Source organism: Hyperolius riggenbachi, chromosome 8 (genome assembly GCF_040937935.1).
Source record: "Hyperolius riggenbachi isolate aHypRig1 chromosome 8, aHypRig1.pri, whole genome shotgun sequence".
NCBI lineage: Eukaryota > Metazoa > Chordata > Amphibia > Anura > Hyperoliidae > Hyperolius > Hyperolius riggenbachi.
In genome coordinates, this window is record NC_090653.1 from 142,053,182 (window position 1) to 142,074,707 (window position 21,526).

The 21,526-nt window shown below is 40.2% G+C and overlaps 1 protein-coding gene across 8 annotated transcripts in view; it reads left to right on the forward strand.

Moving 5' to 3' along the window:
- Positions 1-21,526, forward strand: part of TENM1 (teneurin transmembrane protein 1) — a 1,180,670-nt gene that overhangs the window by 371,081 nt on the left and 788,063 nt on the right. For 6 of the 8 annotated variants that reach the window (XM_068251163.1, XM_068251165.1, XM_068251162.1 and 3 more), the window contains one exon: positions 16,634-16,675. The exons of the other annotated variants lie outside the window; for them this stretch is intronic. In XM_068251163.1, the coding sequence (XP_068107264.1) occupies positions 16,634-16,675 (42 nt within the window). The remainder of the gene's footprint in view (positions 1-16,633; positions 16,676-21,526) is intronic. 8 annotated transcript variants of the gene reach the window in all.

Genomic DNA, 21,526 nt, shown 5'->3' on the forward strand with positions numbered 1-21,526 from the left:
GCTTTAGAACTCCCAGTAAACAATCATTCTGCAGAATTCACCTGCTAGTACTAAAGATGTTGGCGCCTGTGATACATTTCAGAAAGTAAACCGGGGCAGGGAGAGGAAAGATTGTGGAATGGGAAAATATTGACTAAATAATTTATAAATCATTTTGTTGCAAAAGTATATTAGTCAATATTAAAGATATAAAGCCTGATATACCAAGATGCTCGCTGCTTTGCAGTATAAGGGAAGTCCACACAAACCTGTCATACATTTATAAAAAAAAGTCTTCTCATTTGGGTCATTTCAAAACACAGAGTTGCTGAGTTAGTAGTTGTGTGACTGCAACATTTTGTAGTAAATGCAGAATAGCCTGTTAATGTGTGGATATGAGTGTACTACTATGTACAGCTCTGTCCTACCTACATCAGTTGATACATATGTGCTAGTTCAGTTCATGTTTAATATATGAATATACAAGATGCTGGTCCCATCTGCAACAATTAAAAGACAATGTCAAGATGCTGGCTATATTAAAACTAAATCTGAAATTGAAAAATAAAAAAAATGGGGAAAACTATGCAGAAGGACACATACACTCAGATTGGATGACTTAAAAAAGTCTAAATTTGAAGTGTTTGGCTCTAAAAGGTCAAGCATGTAAAAAACATAATGTTGAAGGTGTGGCTTGATGCCTATTGTAAAGTGTGCAATGGTTTGTGTTAGTGCTGGTAAAGCTGGTAGCTGTGTTAGTGCTGGTAAAGTTTGTGGTTTATGCAAAGTGTAAGGAATATGACTACTAATTGACCGGACAGGTACACATCAAACTGTAGAAATAGGGGACTAGTTGCCCAAAGCAGCCACTCAGGTTTAAGCTGTTGAAATGAAACAGTTAATAGGTCTCTCTTGACAGCTACTTCCCTTTTGCACCCATTTGCTGTGTACCTGTTCTAATAAGTTACTGGATACCCAGAAAGCTCATAGTGAACCAGAACTCATAGGAGTGTGTAAGAGGCTACAAAGGACCAAAAAAGCCATCTTACTAAAATGTTATGCAAAACAAAAGTTTGCCTTCTTAAAACAGAAGGTATTTGAGATCATTCAAATTGGAGTGAGCATATGATGTCTCCCACAATAATTATGCAAATCATCCTTCGTTGTCCCTGTAAGCTAAACACCTCCAGCACTGCTGGAATGCAATGATGTGTCAGCTTGTTTATTGTGCAGAGACACAATAATCCAACATGCATACAGACTGTTTTGGATTGGTTGATCCTCATCAGCGCATGGCATGAATTAATGTGGCTCTATTGGGTAGGACTTGAAGCACTCAGAGTTATATCAGTGCATTCCAGATGTTTTAGAGGTGTGCTTAGTTTACAGGATGATTTATGCATTGTGGGAGACATCATATGCTCACTTCAGTCTGAATAATCACAAATGCCTTCTGTTTTAAGAAGGCTAACTTTTGTTTTGCTGTTCTAATAAAAAAAAGTCTCAATAAATGGCAATAAAATGGCATGTCTCTTAAATATCTTCAAAACCTGACAGTTAGAATGTCAAAGGTTTAAAAAAAATGGCAATTTAATTGTTGCAAATGCAGTAATTGTTTATAAAAATAGCATGCGATTTATAGAATAGTTATATGACATAGAAAGATAGTTGCAACCATTTCTGACCAATTAAATGATGTCTTGTTCATCTAGTACTCATTATATATAGTACCCATGCAATGACAAGTGTGTGAATATACATTGTGACGTAATTAGCTAGCAATCAATGAACAATATCCTTGGAGTTGTTTTGATAACTGTTAATGTCACACTGGCATGTACTAGAGCTGTTGAACAATGTAAATGTCATGTTTTAGTGCCATGAAGAATACACTTGCAATGTAAATGCTTAGGTTTGCTCAAGTGTACCAATTTTCTTTTTGTTTCATTACACTAATCACTCTGGATGACTGGTGCTTTTCTGCATGATTGATCTTTGGTATTTTTCTGTCTCACGGGGTGATTTAATCAGCCTGCCATTGTTATAGCTGAACCTGAAAGTTTGGCTTATAGCAAACCTGACCTTTTAGCTGTAAGCAGAGAAAAATAACAGCATAATGATATGAGCTGTAGCTTTTCATATACGAGATCCGGGACTTGATGCATCGAGGAAGAAAATGCTAACATTTGGTACTCAAACCTTTTATGGCATGAATTTCGGGTGTGTGCAAAGTTATTATGTTCATGCCCAAGTCACTTTTCTGTGGGTGAAACAAAGTAAACCTGATAGCACTAAAAATAAGGTTAATTGAATGTAATACTTTTTGAAAGAGGTCATAAACAAGCATTTCTGATTACCTAAATTCCATCAGCAAATAACAAATGTCAAGCTTATGTCAAAGCTAATTATACACTTGTACATTCAGGAGACAGTGTGAATGTTTCTTCTCACTAAGCCCTCCCTCTATCTTAAAGAGTATTGTAAATAGCAACTGGCTATTTTCCAAATCTAGTGCAAATTAGTAGTGATGAGCAAAATGTCAATATTCTTTTTGAATTCATGTTTGCAAAAATGCTATCGATAATAAGTTTTGTTGTTTTTCATGCTTTTCACAAATTTTCACAGTAAAATACAGATTTTCGCATTTTTGGGGTAAAAAAAACTAAAAATATTGTTTTTCTGTGTTTTTGAATTTTTCTCAAATTATCACGGTAAACTGTAGATTTTTTTGTGTTTTTGCAAAAAATGCAAAAATATGAGCTATTTTCATGAACATTTCCTCATAGGAAATATTATCATTTACAGAATTACCAAGAGTGATTTAAATTATTCAGCTTAACCAGTGTTACATGACTCACATCAAGAGATGGAAGTTCACTAAAGATGGAAAAGTAAAAAAAGAACACATCCTGAAATCCCAATTCAAATCATGCAGAAATGCGTGATTACTGATTAGTACACAGTTTGCAGATTTTATTGCTTTGCTTCCTAAAATAAAGACACACACAGTAAATTATTTTCCAGCTCTATTTACTCAATACAACTTATAACGGCTGATTGAAAACTTCAATAGAAACTGCTCAGATAAAAACAGTGTTAAAAAAAAAACAGGAATCAAAGAAGTGGCTTGGGTTAACCATGCCCTACAAGTCACATTTGTGGACCACTTGTGATATTGTTGTCACATGCAAACAATGACCACTCTTTGTCTTACATTTCTATAACTTTCTATAGCTTTTACAATAGCCTTCTTTATTGAAGCAAGTGCACAACGCCAGCGGCTTAGCACCTGACTTGGGCGCCGCTATAGCACTAGTGCTATAGTGTGCAACTGCACATGGCTAATTCAGGGTTTTGGCAATTGCCGAAAATACTTCTCCCTCCACGTTGCTACTACACACACACACACACACACACACACACACACACACACACACACACACACACACACACACACACACACACACACACACACACACACACACACACACACACACACACACACACACACACACACACACACACACACATACACACACACACACACTCTCTCTCAAAAAAATACTCTCAAACAAATACGCACGCAAATAGTACATACACACTATAGAGACAGACAGACAGAAACACACACCAGAAGGAAGCTGTGTATTTCTGGTGTGTGTGTGTATGTGTGTGTCACTGTAGTGCGTATGTATAATTTGTGTGTGTATGTGTGTGTGACTGAAGTGTGTGTGTGGGCAATGTCGAACATGCACATAATGCTTCTCAGTTTGTGCAGCTGTTCAATGTTTACCTGATTCTGACTGCGGGGTACTATTTGTGAAAATCCCACAGATTACTTTCTGCATACGTATGCAGTGGTTAGCATGCACGACCCATTATTGTGTGCAAGTGTAGCTCAGAAAACTGATGCTGTATTAAAGGTGTCTCCAAGTATGTATCAAGTATTTATACAATTCAGGTTTTCCTTCTTCAGCAATTCCAATCCGTCCTGATCTAGTAAGACAAGTAGTGCCAAACACTTTATTCTTCTTAACTGCAGATTATACTGTGCTCTAGGGCAGTGTTTCTCAACTTTTTCGACCCAAGGACCCCCTACCGCAATTCAGTTCCAGCCAAGTACCCCCCCACGTATATATATATATATATATATATATATATATATAGATAGATAGATAGATAGATAGATAGATATACACACGTGCGCGCACACAAACACACACTTTGTATATATATATATATATATATATATATATATATATATATATATATATATATACCGCATATATACCGCACTGCAGGTATAGGTGCCCCCAGTATAGATAGATAGCCAGGTATAGGTGCCCACCCCCAGTATAGGTGCCCTCAGTATAGCTAGGTATAGGTGCCCCCAGTATAGCCAGGCATGGGTTGGTGCCCACAGTATATATAGGTACAGGTGTCCTCGTTATAGCTAGGCATGGGTGCCCCCAGTATAGCCAGGCATGGGTGCCCCCCAGTATAGCCAGTTATGGGTGCCCTTTGTACATCCTGGCATGGATGCCCCCAGTATAGCTAGGTATAGGTGCCCCAGTATAGCTAGGTATAAGTACCCCCAGTATAGCCAGTCATGGGTGCCCTTAGTACAGCCAGGCATGGATGCCCCCAGTATAGCTAGACATGGGTGCCTACAGTTTAGTCAGGCATGTGTGCCCAAAGTATAGCCAGGAGGGGATGCAGCGCAAAATGGGGGAGCATGCCCACACATAGCGGCAGGGAGGGGGGTCCACTCCCCCCTCCCTCACCTTGGACTCCCCCCGTCAGTGCTTCCCCCTCCGACAAGCATTAATAGCAGACAGTGGTGGCGGCATTGTAAAAGGAACGCACACTTACTTCTGCGCTCCATGCCGGAGGTCCGATCTTCTCTGAGCCTGACACTACTTCCTGATAAACAGGAAGTAGCGTCATCGCTGAGAGAGAAGGACCTCTGGCGTGGAACGCGGAAGTAAGTCCGCTTTCCTTTTACCATGCCGCCGCCGCTGCTATTACTGCGTGTCGGAGGGGGAAGCGCTGACGGCGGAGTCAAAGGTGAGGGTGGGGGGGAGTGGACCCCCCTCCCCGCTGCTATGTGTGGGTATGCTCCCCTGTTGTGCGCTGCATCCCCTCCTGGCTGCGTACCCCCAGCTATGGTCTCGCGTACACTGCTCAGGGGGTTGATAAAGCTTTTCAGTTTTTGTGTATCCATTTCCTGACTTGTATCACTCCACAATGTTATCCTTGCGATCGTTTGACCCTTTTTTTTTTACTATAGTTAATTGTTTGCTTTCAGTTGCTCTTCCTAGCACTAGAATGTCACATGAAAGGTTAATTAATCAAAGTGATTACAGATGATTACAGGGTATGGCCATTTAGCTTAGTGTGCAATGGAGAAGATGATTAGTAACACCTTATTGACTGCTATCCTTTATCCATGTCTTTAATTTATTTTTTCTGAGATGTTGCTGAGATGTTGCTAAGATGTTGCAAAAAAATAGAATATCCTGCAAAAGTCCATTTATTCCTGTAATTCAACTTAAAAGGTGAAAATAATACATGAAATAGGAAACCTTTGCAGGTGTTTTGGATTAATTAGCTGATTACAGTCTGATACCTTGAACATTTTCACAATATTCTAATAGTCTGATATTTTGGTTCTGGGGTCCTCATAAGTTGCAAGCCATAATCATCAAAATTATAACAAAATAAAGGCTTGAAATATCTTGCTTTGCATGAAATGGGTCTATTTGATATTTGTTTCACCTTTTAATTTGAATTACTGAAATAAATGGACTTTTGTATGCTATTTCAAATCTTATAAGGTTCGCCTACTCTTATGTGTGTGTGTCTTAATTTATAGCTGCAAAGCACAAAATGTAAATATTTTGAAGTGGGTGTTGTTTTCTGTGCACATTTCAGGTTCATTCTGCGATACTCAAATCAGGTAAATAGCCATATACATGATTTTGTCATTTTATTAAAGATATGCAATATAATTATTATGAATAACAATTATGAAAACAGTAGCCACAGTATTATCATAAAAGGGAAAAATGAAGAAATGAGTACTTATGATTTTGGAAGAAGTCTGAGTCCATTGTTTGAGAAAGTCCATTCAAAATGGATGTGGAACAGAGGTGCCAGCAGGATAAAATGAGGCGCTAAACCCACTACTGCTGAAATACTGTTGTCCCCACTTTTTTGCCTGATGAAGCGGGCTTGGCGGAACGCGTCGCATTCTTGGGGTATCGTATAAATGAATATTTTTTATGATTATTAAGACAGTATCTCGTGTCTGCTTCCTGGAGGCAAGCCCACCACTTCCTCCAAGCATTTTTTTTTAAAAATGTTATCTAATTTTATCCTGCTGGCACCTCTGTTCCACATACAAAAATTCTGTGTCCACTCCTGGTGGGGGGGAGTACTACCCTCTTGTTTCCTGTCTACAGAGAGCGACTTCTTAATCCTGAGTGGGGACAGGTCTAATCTCCTCACCTGCCTATATAGTGGTTGCCTGTGTGGTAACCCATGTTTGTGAGTATATCTCTTTCTCACTAATTACTATATCAATAGACATACTACACCATATCGGGCTCTCGGTCTTACCTATATCATTCAAAATGGAAGCCAGCCTTGGGTTCTCTGCTAGCTTCAGGTTCTTTAGTTGATATAAATTCTGCAACTGAATTTCCCGAAAAAGGTGGTTTCAGTGCACGGTGCTCAGCGCCGAGCACCAAAACTAGGCGCCACCATAGCAGTAATGTTATACTGCACAGGGCACGTAAGGGTAATTAAGAGTTGTTACGACTCAGAGGGGGAATAGTATTTAACACCGCCAGAGATTTGTGCGGCAGCAGGGTGAGGCGTCATTCGGCTTACACTGCGCCTGGCTCACCGGCGGCGTACACATACGTATGCAAAATTTCAGCCAGTTATTTTATACACCTCTGCTTTGAGGGCAGTACTGCCCTTGGGCTAGAGGTTGCCTCCTGCTTTTTGGAGGGAAAAATTGGTTTGGAATATATTATTCTTCCATATTCTGGACATAATAATAGTACATTCATGACCCGTGAAAAATATACCACATAATGAGATTAAACAAGGCATTTGAAGTGCATTGCATTACAGAGAAGTTTAATAATACATTTTCTGTTTATGTCAGTCCCATTAAAGAGATATGCCAATACTTGGCAGTATGCTAGCAATGCAGCCGTATTTTTATCATAAAGATCGCAAGTACACCATCTCTTAAAAAAGACTAAGAAAGCCAGTATCAGAACTTATTTGCCGAGCACGACTGGGTCATACTCAGATTGGATTTGGCACATTACAGAACTTGGGTCAGAGAAAGAAGATATGACACACAGTATAAAGCAGAGAAAACACAATATACAGCAGGGTAGCAGAAGGATCCATTGTACAGGCAGTAATATACAATATGTAAGAGTCAAACTCTGGGGGGGGGGGGGGGATCAAATGCATATTTTAATAGGGTGGTCTGTGTCTCCGCTCCGCTGCCCTCCTGCTTAGTTCCAGGGCTTCTCTGCCATGCCACTACACCAAAGGCCCTAGCTTGTTCATACCTAGTTGTGAGCTTCCTGGCTGCGGGATGCATCTCATAGGCAATGAAAAAACACACTGTCCTTTTAAAATAAGGCCTTGTTTTTCTCTGGCCTAAAGACAAGACAAGACACAGAACATTTATATCGTGTTTTTCTCCTGGCGGACTCAAAGGCCCCAAGTTTCCTCTCCCTACACAATACAAACCTAGATTTTATTGCAATTGGCAATTGCTGTAGAATCCTGATAGTTATTGCAAATCCCACGGCTCTAGTGTGACACCATTAGGGAAAAAATACCTTATTATGCACAGGTATATTACGCTGCACACAACTGGGATTTTGACAGCTAACATTTCTTTCAGTAGTATCATCTACTTTCACAAATTGTTTGCTACTAATATAAATTTTCTTAAGCAACTATTTTTTAAACAAAATGGATTGAATGAAGGTCCTTTTACTTCACTATTCTCAATCTCATTTCAAGCTGGACAGAAAACATGCTTGGTCTCATCAAAGAGCATTGGTAATATCAGACCTGTTTTATTCATGAAAACCAACTAAGGCCTGAAACTCACTAGGAGAGCTTTTCTGAGCGCTTTTCGATTTGAAAACTCTTGCTAATGTAATGCTATGGGTGTGATCCCACTTGAGCGATGTGATTTTGTAAAAATCCCCCATATCATTGCATTAGCAAGAGCTTTTTCAAATCACTAACACTTAGGCCCGGTTCACATTAGCGTTCCCTGTCCGGATTTTCCTGATTTGATCCGGACTGTATACTGTACAAACGGAACGTACGTTCCGCATAGAAATGCAAAGTCTATGCAGACGTTCACACGTGTCCGTTCCGTACAGTACGAAGCCGGACCAGATCCGGACTCCGGACACTTTTCCAACATGCGCTATTTTTTGGGTCCGGATCTCCGGCCCACGCACCCGAACCGGAGCCGGACCTGAGCCTGACAGCACCATCCGGAACACAGAAACCAATGGGAAACAGAAGGCACAGAACACACTGACTACAAAACCTGACGTTCTACCCCACTTCCTATGCGTATCCAAGCGGCCATTTCAGATGGGGACACATGGGCCAAGCATGTCTGGAGTGGAGCAGCAGTGACAGACGTGCTGGAGCTGTTTGGCAGAATGTCGGAGGTGGAGGTGAGGCCTATAGCGGAGGAACCTGATTCTACAGGTGCACCTTCTGCAGACCCCAACATTTTTTTATTTTAATTTCACTATTTTTTGCCCACGGATCCGGATGGCAGCCTGATGCATGCCTGATACTAACGGACCGGATCCGGATCGGAACCGTACGGTTCTGATCAGGATCAGGTCCTGATCCGATCAGGATCCGATCAGGATCCGGTCCGTTTACTTGCCAAAACGCAAGTGTGAATGGGGCCTCAGAAAAGGCTGGTAGTGAGTTTGAGCTCTTAGGCCTGAAACCCACTACAGCTTTTTTTTGAGCATTTAGGGAGCGCTTTTAATCACTAGCGATTTCCCTAAACGCTCTGCCAATGTAAATGAATGGGACAGATTCTACTAAAGGGATTGCGATTAAGGAAATCGCAATTGCAGAACATGCAGCATTTTGGGAGCGCTTCCATTCTAATAAATTGTATAGAAGCAGGGAAAACACTCCCAAAATTGCTTGCAAAATGCTATCACAAATTGCTAGCGATTGTGATAGTGCTTTGTGCTTTTTAGTGGGTTCCAGGCCTTATGCTGGGAATACACGGTTTTGTTTTTGAGTTGATTAGATGGTTCGATAGACAATTTCCAACATGTCGGATCTCCCTTTCGATCCTTTTGCCTCTCGATTTCTGATAGAAGTGAATGAAAAAAGACAAGAAAAACAAGCGGAAGATAAGGGATTAGACTGCAGAATTGAGCGGCAAAACGATCGAGAGGAGAATTGCGTGCCAGAAATGAACCGTGTATTCCCAGCATTAGGGTTATTGTTTTCACACTGCATACTAATGATCAAAGTGCTCTTTTTAATCACAGGTGTATTTAATTTGAGTTGACACTTCCACTGTTAATGTGTGCTGAATCTGTGTCATAACTTTTGACATTATTGGCACCCATTTCCATTTCGCCTGGTACCAGTACTGTGGTTTAAAATCACCCCGTCACACTTTGTAAACTTCTGTCTTCTAATATTAATGAATCCTGATTAACTGACTAAGTCTTTTATGCTTCAGTTAGTGCAGCCATAAATGTAAAGTAATTCTACAAATTTAAAACCTTGTCTTTTTACACTTTTTAAATTATATTTTATTAACTAATAATACCATCATTGCTTGTATTTATTGGTATTTGAAAAGAGGTTTTTTTATTGGTCATGTACCTTATATTGTTAAAGGATACCACAACTGACATGTGGCATAATGAGATAGACATGGGTATGTACAGTGCCTAGCACACAAATAACTATGCTGTGTTCCTTTTTTTCTTTCTCTGCCTGAAAGAGGTATATATCAGGTATGTAAGTGGCTGACTCAGTCCTGACTCAGACAGGAAGTGACTACAGTGTGACCTTCACTGATAAGAAATTCCAACTATAAAACACTTTCCTAGAAGAAAATGGCTTCTGAGAGCAAGAAAGAGATAAAAAAGGGGGAAATTCTTATCAGTGAGGGTCACACTGTAGTCACTTCCTGTCTGAGTCAGAACTGAGTCAGCCACTTACATACCTGATATTTACCTCTTTCAGGCAGAGAAAGAAAAAAAGGAAAACAGCATAGTTATTTGTGTGCTAGGCACTGTACATACCCATGTCTATCTCATTATGCCACATGTCAGTTGTGGTATCCTTTAAATTCAATATGTATGGTGAATTGGGTTCTTCTGTACTGTTTATTGAAAGTTTTCTTCTTGATAATTTGGAAGTGTCTTTGGAGAATAAACAAAACTGCAAATCTGGATATAAAAACCATTGGAAAAAGATGATAAGGCTTTCATATCAAAATGCACTTTTAGACCCAAACGCTTTAACTATGGCAATTAAGTATTTTTTAATAAAATAATAGCAACTTATTTGCATTTTAAAGTATGGTAATCTGCAATTTTTATGTTAGTGTTAGCACCACTTTAAAGGACCACTACTATAACATTTTTTTTTTATTTTAAATGTGTTTGCATTGAGCAAACCATTCTTTGCTTCGTATATATCACAACCAACAAGAAATTCCAAATTTTGGTTTGATGAAAATCCAATCGGACGACTATTTTTATAATCGTTCATAATCGATTGTGCCCCCCAATGGAGATTATTTACAACCAATTCGATCAGAATTTTTGATTGCTTGAACAATTTTTCGCTAGAAATTGGACTGTTAGTGGTCACCTTTAAGTTTCTGTCACAAAGTCTGACACAACTGGTTTGGGGCCAGTCCATCTTCTCACAGGTGATTCTCATGGTTTTCTTTGCTTTTAAAAGCACTTACTGAATTGCAGTTGCTCTCTCCAACTGCTGAAAGAATGTGCAAGTGGGTAGGGAGCCAGGATGACATTTTTGTGTAGATTCCTTTCTAGGGAGTGCTTTTGTTAAAAGTAAAGGAAATACTGAGAGTCTCCCATGAGGAGATGGACTGGACTAGTCCAAACAACGTCATTTCTGTCAGAATTGTACTACCTATTGTAAGTCACAACAACACAGCAAATAGATAATTTATAGCTCATTTCACGCTGGGAGAAATGCACTTCTTATCTGTATGTGTACAAATGTATTTTACTTTTTTTGGGGGGACAGTAGTCCTTTAACAAAAGAAATAGCTCTTACATGATAATTTAGTTTTATAATTATTATTATCACTACTGTTGTTGTTATTATTGGGGTTGTTATTTCTTTACACTTCTTCATTTTAAATGTTTACTGTAAAGCAAGTAGTTTTTCTTGTCACCTTTCAGTCACATTTATTATTACTTTCAGAAAAGAAATACTATTTACTCCATGACCGCTTTTTACTGACATAGTTTACTAAACCAGCTTACCTGACTGTTATAGTCTCATTATGGTGTAATTTGCTAATGTTCAGTTGGGATCTAATTCCCTGCGCATTGATTAACACATGGGGCTTGATTCACAAACCGGTGCTAACTGTTAGCACAGGCGTGCTAAACAGTTAGCACGTGAAGTGCCACTTGCGGACTTTTCCACGCGCAAAGTCATAGATTGCTGACATTTGCGTGCGATAACACGGACTTTTGCGCGCGATCGGCTGCCGATCGCGCGCTAAAGTCCGCGTTACCGCGTGCAAATGTCAGCGATCTTTGCGTGCAGAAAAGTCCGCAAGCGGCACTTCACGTGCTAACTGTTTAGCACGCCTGTGCTAACAGTTAGCACCGGTTTGTGAATCAAGCCCTTGGTACCTCTGCTAACTAGATGCTTTATTCACTATTGCTAAAATGAGGTTGTTCACAGGTGCAACCAGATGTGGTATTGCTACTGCACTGTAAATTATCTGATGTGGTCAACTGAGCTAGCTACTTCAATTACCACCACAGAGCAGAATTATGCCAGGGTGCTGAACGTGCTGTGCAGCTAGCACAACATGTTTTGGACCACAAAAATCGTTATGTTTACATCTAAAAAAGGAGAACCTCTGCTGTCCAGCACTGATAGTACCTGTTCAGTCAGGATCCAATTCCCTGCACATTAATTAACACATGGTACCTCCCCTAACTAGATGCTTGATGCACTATTGCTAAAATGAGTTTTATCGTGGGTGCAAAGAGATTTTGCATTACTGCTGCACTGCTCATTATCGGATGGGACCACCTGAGGTGAATGACTCAATTACCAGAAGACAGAATGATGTCAAAGTACTGGGCATGCTGTACAGCTAGCATTATTTTTAAATAAAAAAGGTTTGGACAGCTCCTCTTTGAGGAGGGGGTGAATAAATATATCCCTTCAAAAACCATCATGACCAGAAGCTGCCTCAAAAACTCTTCTGCCCTTTGGAGCTGCTCAGTAATACCCTTAGACCCTTACTGTGGTCAGTGAATTCAATGTTCACACTTACACACTTTCATGCATTTTTTACGTGAAAATTACATTTTTTTTACTGTACATTTTCACAATTTTTGAGCGATCATAATTGAAATACATTACCAATGCAATCGCTCTAAAATCGCAAAGAAATGCTGCATGTAGCGCATTTGTTTTAGCGCCAATCACCAGCAATCATGGCAGTAACATCTGCTATATAGTTAACATTACACTAGTGCTTTAAAAAGTGCTAGCAATCGTGAGTGATTCTGCGATTAGCAGTAAACGCCAGCTAATCGTCTAAGTGTGAATGGGTCCTAAGACTCCTTACCCATTTGCCATTGGTAGAAAAAGTTTAAACACACACACACAACACCAAATGTGATATAACTTCTTTATTGATTGAAGGCTTCAGGGTTATTCTTCCACAACCCCATCTTGACCCCTCATCTTGATTGAAGCCTCTTCCTATTTAACTTACTTCCTTGTCCCTCCAGTGTTCTATGAAATATTCCATCTGCTTGAACAATCTTGTCAGCGTGATTGAAAAGTGGCATCCTAAAGCATTCTTTGAGCTTGATTACAGCCATTATTTCTCTTAACCGAAGAGACACCGCTGTTCTTATTTTGTGCTCTGGCACTCATATGATTGAATCTTGTCAGCTGTGCATGTATGTGTACATACTGTGGTGTTACATAAGTGCATTCACATACAACATTTGAACGCAGGTTTATGAACAATTTAATCATGTCTGAGATGGAACAAAGGAGTTTTGAATCAGGATGATACCATTATTGGCTAACTTAGAGATGAATAAACAGTGAGCTTTCGGCTTATAAAACGCCTTCGTCGGACTGGTTCTTGACAAAAACTGAAAAACACAGCTTATATACACTAACATACAGAGGAGAAACATTCTTTAGCAAACATAAATGTAATTAGATGCCTGAAGTTACTGAGGAGGCTTTCCCAGGCATCCTGGCTAAATTGATAAGATCAACAGTTCCCTCAACATAACATAAAGCAGACTCTAGTGATGGGAAGACATCGTAAATTCCGAGTTCAAATTGTGACTGGGCTGGTTACATGCACCATTAATTCTAAGCTAAAGAGATTTGTGGCATTTAAAACCAGCACATGAAAGCAAATAAAATGAATAGTGACAGTAAACACCATCTTACACAGCATATGAGATGGAACAAAAGCATTGACAAACTCTGGAAACTCAGACCATGGCTTGATGCCTTCAGAGAGAAATGCCTAAAGGTGGTCCCTGAAGAACATAACTCTGTTGATGAAATGATGATCACTTTCAGGGGGAAATTCAGCAGCATTAAACAGTACATGTGTGGCAAGCCAAACCCATGAGGGTTCAAGCTGTGGGCAAGGACTGGAATCTCTGGTATACTTTGTGATTTTGATGTGTACCAAGGCAGTGTGAATGGAATACAAGCAAGATCTGAACTTGGACTATCAGGGGATGTTGTGATGAAACTTGCTTCCATGCTTCCACATGGTCACAACAACAAGGTCTATGCAGATAACATTTTCACCAGCATCCCATTGATAGTTAGGCTGCTGAATTGGTGTACGAGAGGAATCGGCGCAGGAGACTTGGGAGCAGGATACAGGCGGTATATGGCTGATCCTGCTGCTGCACAAGTCCCGGTTGTATTAAATACTATTCCCCCTCCAGGTCGCCATGGATGGTAGGGAATGAAATAATTAGGCTGAATTATAGTGTTTTATAAGTAACTTCAGCTCCGTCTTCTGATGGCGTTGAAGTTACTCACTGCTGTGCCCAAGTCTCCTTCGCTGGAATGAAAGTGCTCAGCTGAATTGTGGAAATTCATTATACAGGAACAGTCAGACAAGTGCGCCTTCCCAACTGTAACCTTGAGGATGAGAAAAGCTTGAAGAAAAAGGGGAGATGAAGCTTTGATGTTAGAGTGGAGTCAAATCACATGTGTGCTGTAAAATAGTTTGACAACCATGGTTTGACTTGTGTCATCCTTTGCTGGCCCACAACCAGTGGAGAAGATTCAATGCTGGGACAAAACTGAAGTTGAGAGGCCTTACATTGTGGCTGCCTATAACAAATTTATGGGCGGAGTGGATTCATTAGACTCATTTGCAGCAAAATACAAGTTTCCAGTGAAGTCCTGCCAATGGTACCTTTACATCTTCTGGCACACCATTATCCTAGCTGTGATCAATGCTTGGTTCCTGAACAATAGGGACTGCAAAGCTTTGGATATCACAAAGAAACCGATGCTAAACAGGAGAATGTTTCAGGCCCAGTTGGCATCTTCTCTTATCCTGATCGGAATGGCTGGGTCAGTGTCAAAGTGAGGGCGACCATCAGCAAGCCCAGTTCCATCCAGGGGGGCACCTTGACTTCCCAAAAGAGGCAGTACAGTATATAGATGATGGAGGTTCTTCAGCTGCCAGGACAGCCAAAAAGTCAAATGCACATCCTCCAAAGGAAGCTTGCAAGGACATGATTGGACATTTTTCCATCAAAGCTGATAGAGGACGGTGCAGACACTGTGCAAAAGGCTATACCAACACACTTTGCAGGAAGTACAATTTTCACCTCTAGTTTTCAGAGCAAAATAACTGCTTTTGGAACTACCATAACTGAATCAATCAACAAATAAAACAAGCATAATTTGCGCATATAGTCTGGATACTGTGTTTTTTTTTATATGATACATTTTTTTTGTATTAAATTGATAATGGAAATTACTTTTTCTTTATTATAATATTGTTATTGTGTATACAAATAAACTTATGATGGTCTTTATAAGCTGTGAAGTACAAATCCACTTGTAATTGTTCCTTACATATGTTCAGAGTGTCGGTGATACTATTCAAATTCTGCTACCCGACAAGCCCAGTGTTGTAATTTTACAACATCCTTCCCAAAAGTTACTAAAATGTCAAAATAAAAATAAAAAAACACTGATTTGGGCATCACAAGCCTCCTATAACAACATGTGAAAGGTTGAAAAAAAATGTTTACACTTTTTTCTATATTTGGGTCTCTGGGGGTTAATCTATTTATGGTAAACAATAGAGGCAAACGTGTCCAAGCTGAGCAATATTCATCTTACATAATAAGGCGTTGCCTTACCAGTTTTACAAAAAATCTCTCACAAGGGATTAAGTTCGTCCTTAAACCATGTATTAGGGCATATTCACATTTGTGGAGCCGATCACACAAGCAGAAAACAGAAAATTAAGAGCTGCTGCATCGACCTGTACCATTGCCATGGTTGCAAGAAATAATCATTTTAGCTTTCTGACATATCTTGAAAACAATAGCTGGTTGCAGGCTGAGATAAAAAGGTAATGTTAATAACCTTAAAATACAAGATGGCTTCTATCAAAGATGTCTGCATTATCAATTTTCAGTAAAGTGGAGTTTTGTTTTTTTCTTGGCTGAAATGATATTGATTGCTTTGACCAGAAATCTAGAGTGTGTACAAGTATTCTATTACAATGACAACATCATTAGGGACTTACTGTGTTTGATCTCTAATGAGGGATAAATGACTATTGTCATTGTGGCTTATTTTTCTTTTCACATGTTTGCTTCTCATCCTGCTCCTCTCTTCAGTGAAGAACAGACAATGAATCTGGAATGTAAACCATGTGTCCGTACAGTGCTCATTCCAAAACTAAAGCAATGTCTAATTATCATACAAAGTGACAATACATTTAATTGTGCAGGTGGATTTAGCCAGAACTATTTTACAGATATATATATATGATATATTCACCCTGAATAGAGTGGGGTTCACAGTGCTGACTTCCTGGGAAGCGTTACTTAGTTAATTATGAATGGGTTAAACAGAATGAAAGTTTGATAGCCTGACTTGATTCCAAGGACACAGCCCCAATATGTGGATTTTCTGTGTGCGCTTTGCATTTTCTGTTGTCCATCTGACATTTTAGTTATTCATGTTGTGCATTACATGTGCTTGAATTTTATGTTGCATTTTTTTTTTATTTGAAAACTTTAACCCAACTAGACAGCAAAGGAATAAATGGAATCTATTGATTATCTTACAGACTGGACTAGACTATTAGACTGTGGAACCTGTACACCAAAAAGTAAGCTCTGCTTTCCAATAAATATTTTTTTCTTTGTTTCTAACATTATTTGAATAACAACCTAGGACATACATAATTTCCTCACCACTAAACTGGCATAGTGTTTGTCTTGATTGTCATTTCATCTCATGTATAACTTGCTGTCTGACACCTTGGCTTTATATTGTGTACAGTGTGGGGATGATTTATTAAAGACTTTGGTTTTACTCACCTGATTGTCCATCAAACAGCCAACTGGATAAACAGACCATCAGGTAAATATATGTACACCGCGTTGAAACCTCCACCTTTGTCTAAAAATGTTAACTCAGCATATTAAATAAAGCACCGTGACTTCTTTTTAAAGGACAACTGAAATGAGAGGGATATGGAGGCTGCCATATGTATTTCCTTTTAAACAATACCAATTGCCTAGAATCCAACTGTTCCCTGCCTGTAATACTTCTAGCCATAGATCCTGTACAAGCAGACACTATTGCATCCAAAGAGATCAAGCAACTGGTATTGTTTATAAGGAAATATGTTTGGTAGCCTCCATATCCCTCTCACTTTGGTTGTCCTTTAAGGCAGCAAAAGCATCAATCACATGACTGTGTCAGAGGCTTCCGGTGCTCTTCTACACAGTGGTACTACTTCTTGGTCCTCATTCAGTCTTGTGGATCATGCAGTGGTGTAAGAGACATACCTCCATCCTCAGTAGGAATGTAAAGTTATGGAAGATGCAAGGTTCTCTGGTATTTCCGGTGCTGGAAACACTCCTTTCAAGTGTATAAAGCACCTTGCACTGATCTGACAATAAGCAGGTGCTCTGAAGATGGGAATAAGACCACATGCTCTGCCCAGAGTTTTGCCTAGAGGAATGCACTGAGATGAAATATTTAGCTTTGTAATCTTGGTATTATCTTATAAACTTTTCTGCATGATGTTCTTATCCTGAGCAGAATTATTGAACAGCCAGGGTGGGTTTGAATATTTCTGGCTTTATAGTAAATAACAGGAAAAAATATGTCAGCCTCTCTCTCACTTCAAGTGTTCATTAATAGTGTAGTTAAAACTATATTGTAGTGGATTGCTGAAATCTAAACTTGTGACCAGTCTGAAGGGATGTGGCTGGACGTCCACACATAGATGCTCAACCAAATTAGGGTAATGTAACACTAGCACTTCAGTTACAGTGATTGGGCTACCACAACAATTAACCAGACTATAACTAGAGTTATATACAGTTTAATTGAATCTTCAGTGATAACAAGTAGTTACCAGTAGTAGTGAATAGTAAAAACAACTATTTACTAGTGCTATCGACTACTCTCAGCAGCTATTTGCTCTCATTCGGGACTATTTGCTATGACTCCGGCACTCATGTGATCTACCAAAGCTCTAAAGCGTTTATTAGGGGAATATGGCATTATTGCTATGATGGTAAGGCTGTATAATAATCAGCTTTATCAAAAATGAAAATTTCAGCAATCCAGTTCAGCATCATTTTATAGCCAAATATATCTTGTGACAGAAATATGGGTGGTGCCAATGACATTTGTAGCAACTTCTAGTTTCCTGGTTGTTCATCCTGTTGATAAGTGGTTTGTTGGTCACTAGTCATAAAGTTATGTCACTTAAAGGGTCACTTAAGCCAACTGAAAAAAATGAGTGTTACTCACCTGGGGCTTCTACCAGCCCCTTGCAGCTGTCCGGTGCCCATGTAAACTCGCTTTGATGCTCCTGGCCCCGCCAGCAGCCACTTCTGGTTCCGGCGACAGGAGCCGACAGGCCGGGAACGCGAGTGATTCTTCGCATTCCTGGCCTATATGGCTATAGCAGCACAGAGGGCACTATTTTGGCCAGGAACGCGAAGAATCACTCGCGTTCCCGGCCTGTCGGCTCTTGTCGCTGAAACCGGAAGTGGCTGCCGGCGGGGCCAGGAGCATCGGAGCAAGTCTACGTGGGCACCAGACAGCTGCAAGGGGCTGGTAGAAGCCCCAGGTGAGTAAAACTCATTTTTTTCGGTTGACTTAAGTGTCCCTTTAAGTCATAAAGTCAACGCTTTATTTTGTTTATTTTGTTTGGTTTGGGGCAGTGTATGTAAAAAATCCCTCTGTCAGTCTTTTACTGGTCTGCGCCTGCTATATTGAGAATTTCACTTTACATCCTATATCAGTGATACCAAGGGTGTACACTTGCTTATAATGTGAGCTCAAATGACCACTATGTAAAGAAAGGAATGAACAGCAATAGTCAAAGTCAAATGTTTTGCCTATGCGAAACCACCACCCCCTTTTTCCAGACAGCGGAGACCAGCTAAATGGAAACGAATGCTGAAACACTGCATGGGAGGCAATGAGAAACAGATTGTGTTAAACACACTGGCTAAAAAAATGGACAGTTCAGTCAGCAAAATCTACTTTGGTAGAACCGGTGTGAAGCAGTCATTATTCAATTTCTTTACAGTCAGTAGCATGGAAAATCCTTCCCAGAAGCTCTTAAAGTACCATTATTGTTAAACATTGTAAAGTATAACATGCATATGTATGAAATGTACATTTGTCCCAGAAAAAAAATGTACTATGTATATATTTTTTCCTATGCTGCTGTTACTTACAGTAGGTACTAAAAAGTTAATATATCTGACAGATTTTAACCACTTCCGGATTCTCGGAGCGTATATACACGCCCCTGAATCCAGAAGTGTATACCATGGGAGCGGCCGTTCCATGTCAGTTCCCGGATGGTGTCTCCGTGAACACCCTGCGAGCCGATCGGCGGCTCGCAGGGTAAATGTAAACACACGGGGAAGATCTTCCCCGGTGTTTACATGTATACGGCGCTGCTGCGCAGCAGCGCCGTAGAGGAGATCGGTGATCCCCGGCCTCTGATTGGCCGGGGATCACCGGCATCTGATAGGCTAAAGCCTATCCCATCAGGCGCAGGACGGAAATCCGTCCTGCGCCGCTCACAGGGGGAGGGAGAGGGAGGGAAGGGGAAGGAGGCCAGGAAGCGCTGCGGAGAGGGGCTTTGAAGAGCCCCCCCCCCCGCAAGCGCAAGCAGCCGGCGGCGATCAGACCCCCCCAGCAGGACATCCCCCTAGTGGGGAAAAAAGGAGGGAAGTCTGATCGGCCTGGCTGCTAGCTGATCGGTGCTGCGGGCTGGAGAGCCCACGCAGCACCGATCAGCAAAACATAGCGTGGTAGGGAAGTGGTTAAAGGACATCTGAAGCAAGAGGGCTATGGAGGCTGCCATATGTATTTCCTTTTAAGCAATACCAGTTGCCTGGCTATCCTGCTTATCTTCTGCCTCTAATACTTTTAGCCAAAGCTCCTGAACAAGCATGCAGCAGATCAGGTGTTTCTGACATTATTGTCAGTTCTGAAAAGATTAGCTGCATGCTTGTTGCTGTTGTACTTCAGGCACTCCTGCAGCCAAATAGATCAGCACCCTCCATATACCTCTCACTTTAGTTGTCCTTTAACCGCCGTCACCCCATGCTTAACCTTAAAGAGAACCTGCACTGAAAACAAATAGTCAAAATAACCATACACAGGTCATACTTACCTCCTGTGTGGTCTACTACTCAATCTCTTTCTCCTCTTCTGCATCCCATTTGTCCACTGTGATCAATGGATTTCTCCGTCCTCCATCTTAAAAGTGCCCATTACCCCATAACAGCTTCCTGGTCAACACACTGTTAAACTGTAATATCACCCACTTGAGCCATAGGGAAACATGGACATTACCTTGCAAATTCAGTTGTAACTAACAGCTGCTGATATATAACTGACAGCAACTGGTATATTTCAGTTCTGACAAAATGTTGTCAGAACTGGAAGGGATCACTGTAAGAAGAAAATTGTGAGTCTCTGATAGGAACTGACGGCGAGGTAAGTATGTAATAGTCATTTGCAGCTACAACATGTGTTTATTTTAAATAATTTTCCTCACTTCAGGTTCCCTTTAACTGACTCCTGCCACCAATCCACTGCTGTTACAATAATTTTGGGTGCCATTGTAAATAGCATCTATAGTGTGAAATTTGCTATTTATCAGCCGCCCTTAGTTTTAAATTTGCTATTTATCGGATGCCCAAATTTCTCACTATAGCTGCTATTTATAATGGGGCATATGGCAGCGCCCATGTTTTGTGATAGCAGTTTTTTGTTTTATGATAGCAGGTTCCCAAATGTCCTGCTTCAACCTAACCCTACTCTCACACAGAACCCTCCTCTACCTATTCCTAATTGAGGTCACGGTGCCCAATTATTTATCGGGCACCCTAATTACTGTTCATCGCCACTAATTGTGGCTTTTACTAGTGCCGCCTATGGTGGCACCATTTTAATTGGCACTGCTCGTGCGCCATATTTACCTGATCCCTGATCAACTTCAGTTCAACATGTGCTTTTGTAAATAAATAAAATAACGTACAATCCCCTATGTGGAGATAAGTTAGTCCAAAACCTAGCACATCTGTCAGATTTTCAGTACCTACTCTAAGTGACAGCGCCATAGGAAACAAGTAATTTATAATGCATTTACTATAGGAAAATAGAACATTATTATGTAGATATTTTAGATTTTACATCTTTTGTGATAGTTCTCCTTTAAGAAAAAAGCTTATAAATCTACCATTCTATCCAAATCTGAAAGAAACATATTGGCTAACACCGGGCTGCTTATTATTTGTTATTGACTTACTGAATAGTGAAACTTTCAAATAAATATGAAAATATCTAAAATATTGATCTACCTAAATAAAAAAACACATAGCTGTGACAGTTCTAATCCTCCTGTCAATGCTGACTCACTTTAACAGGATCAGTTGGCTATATGTGGGCTTCAGGCTGTAAAACTTACACA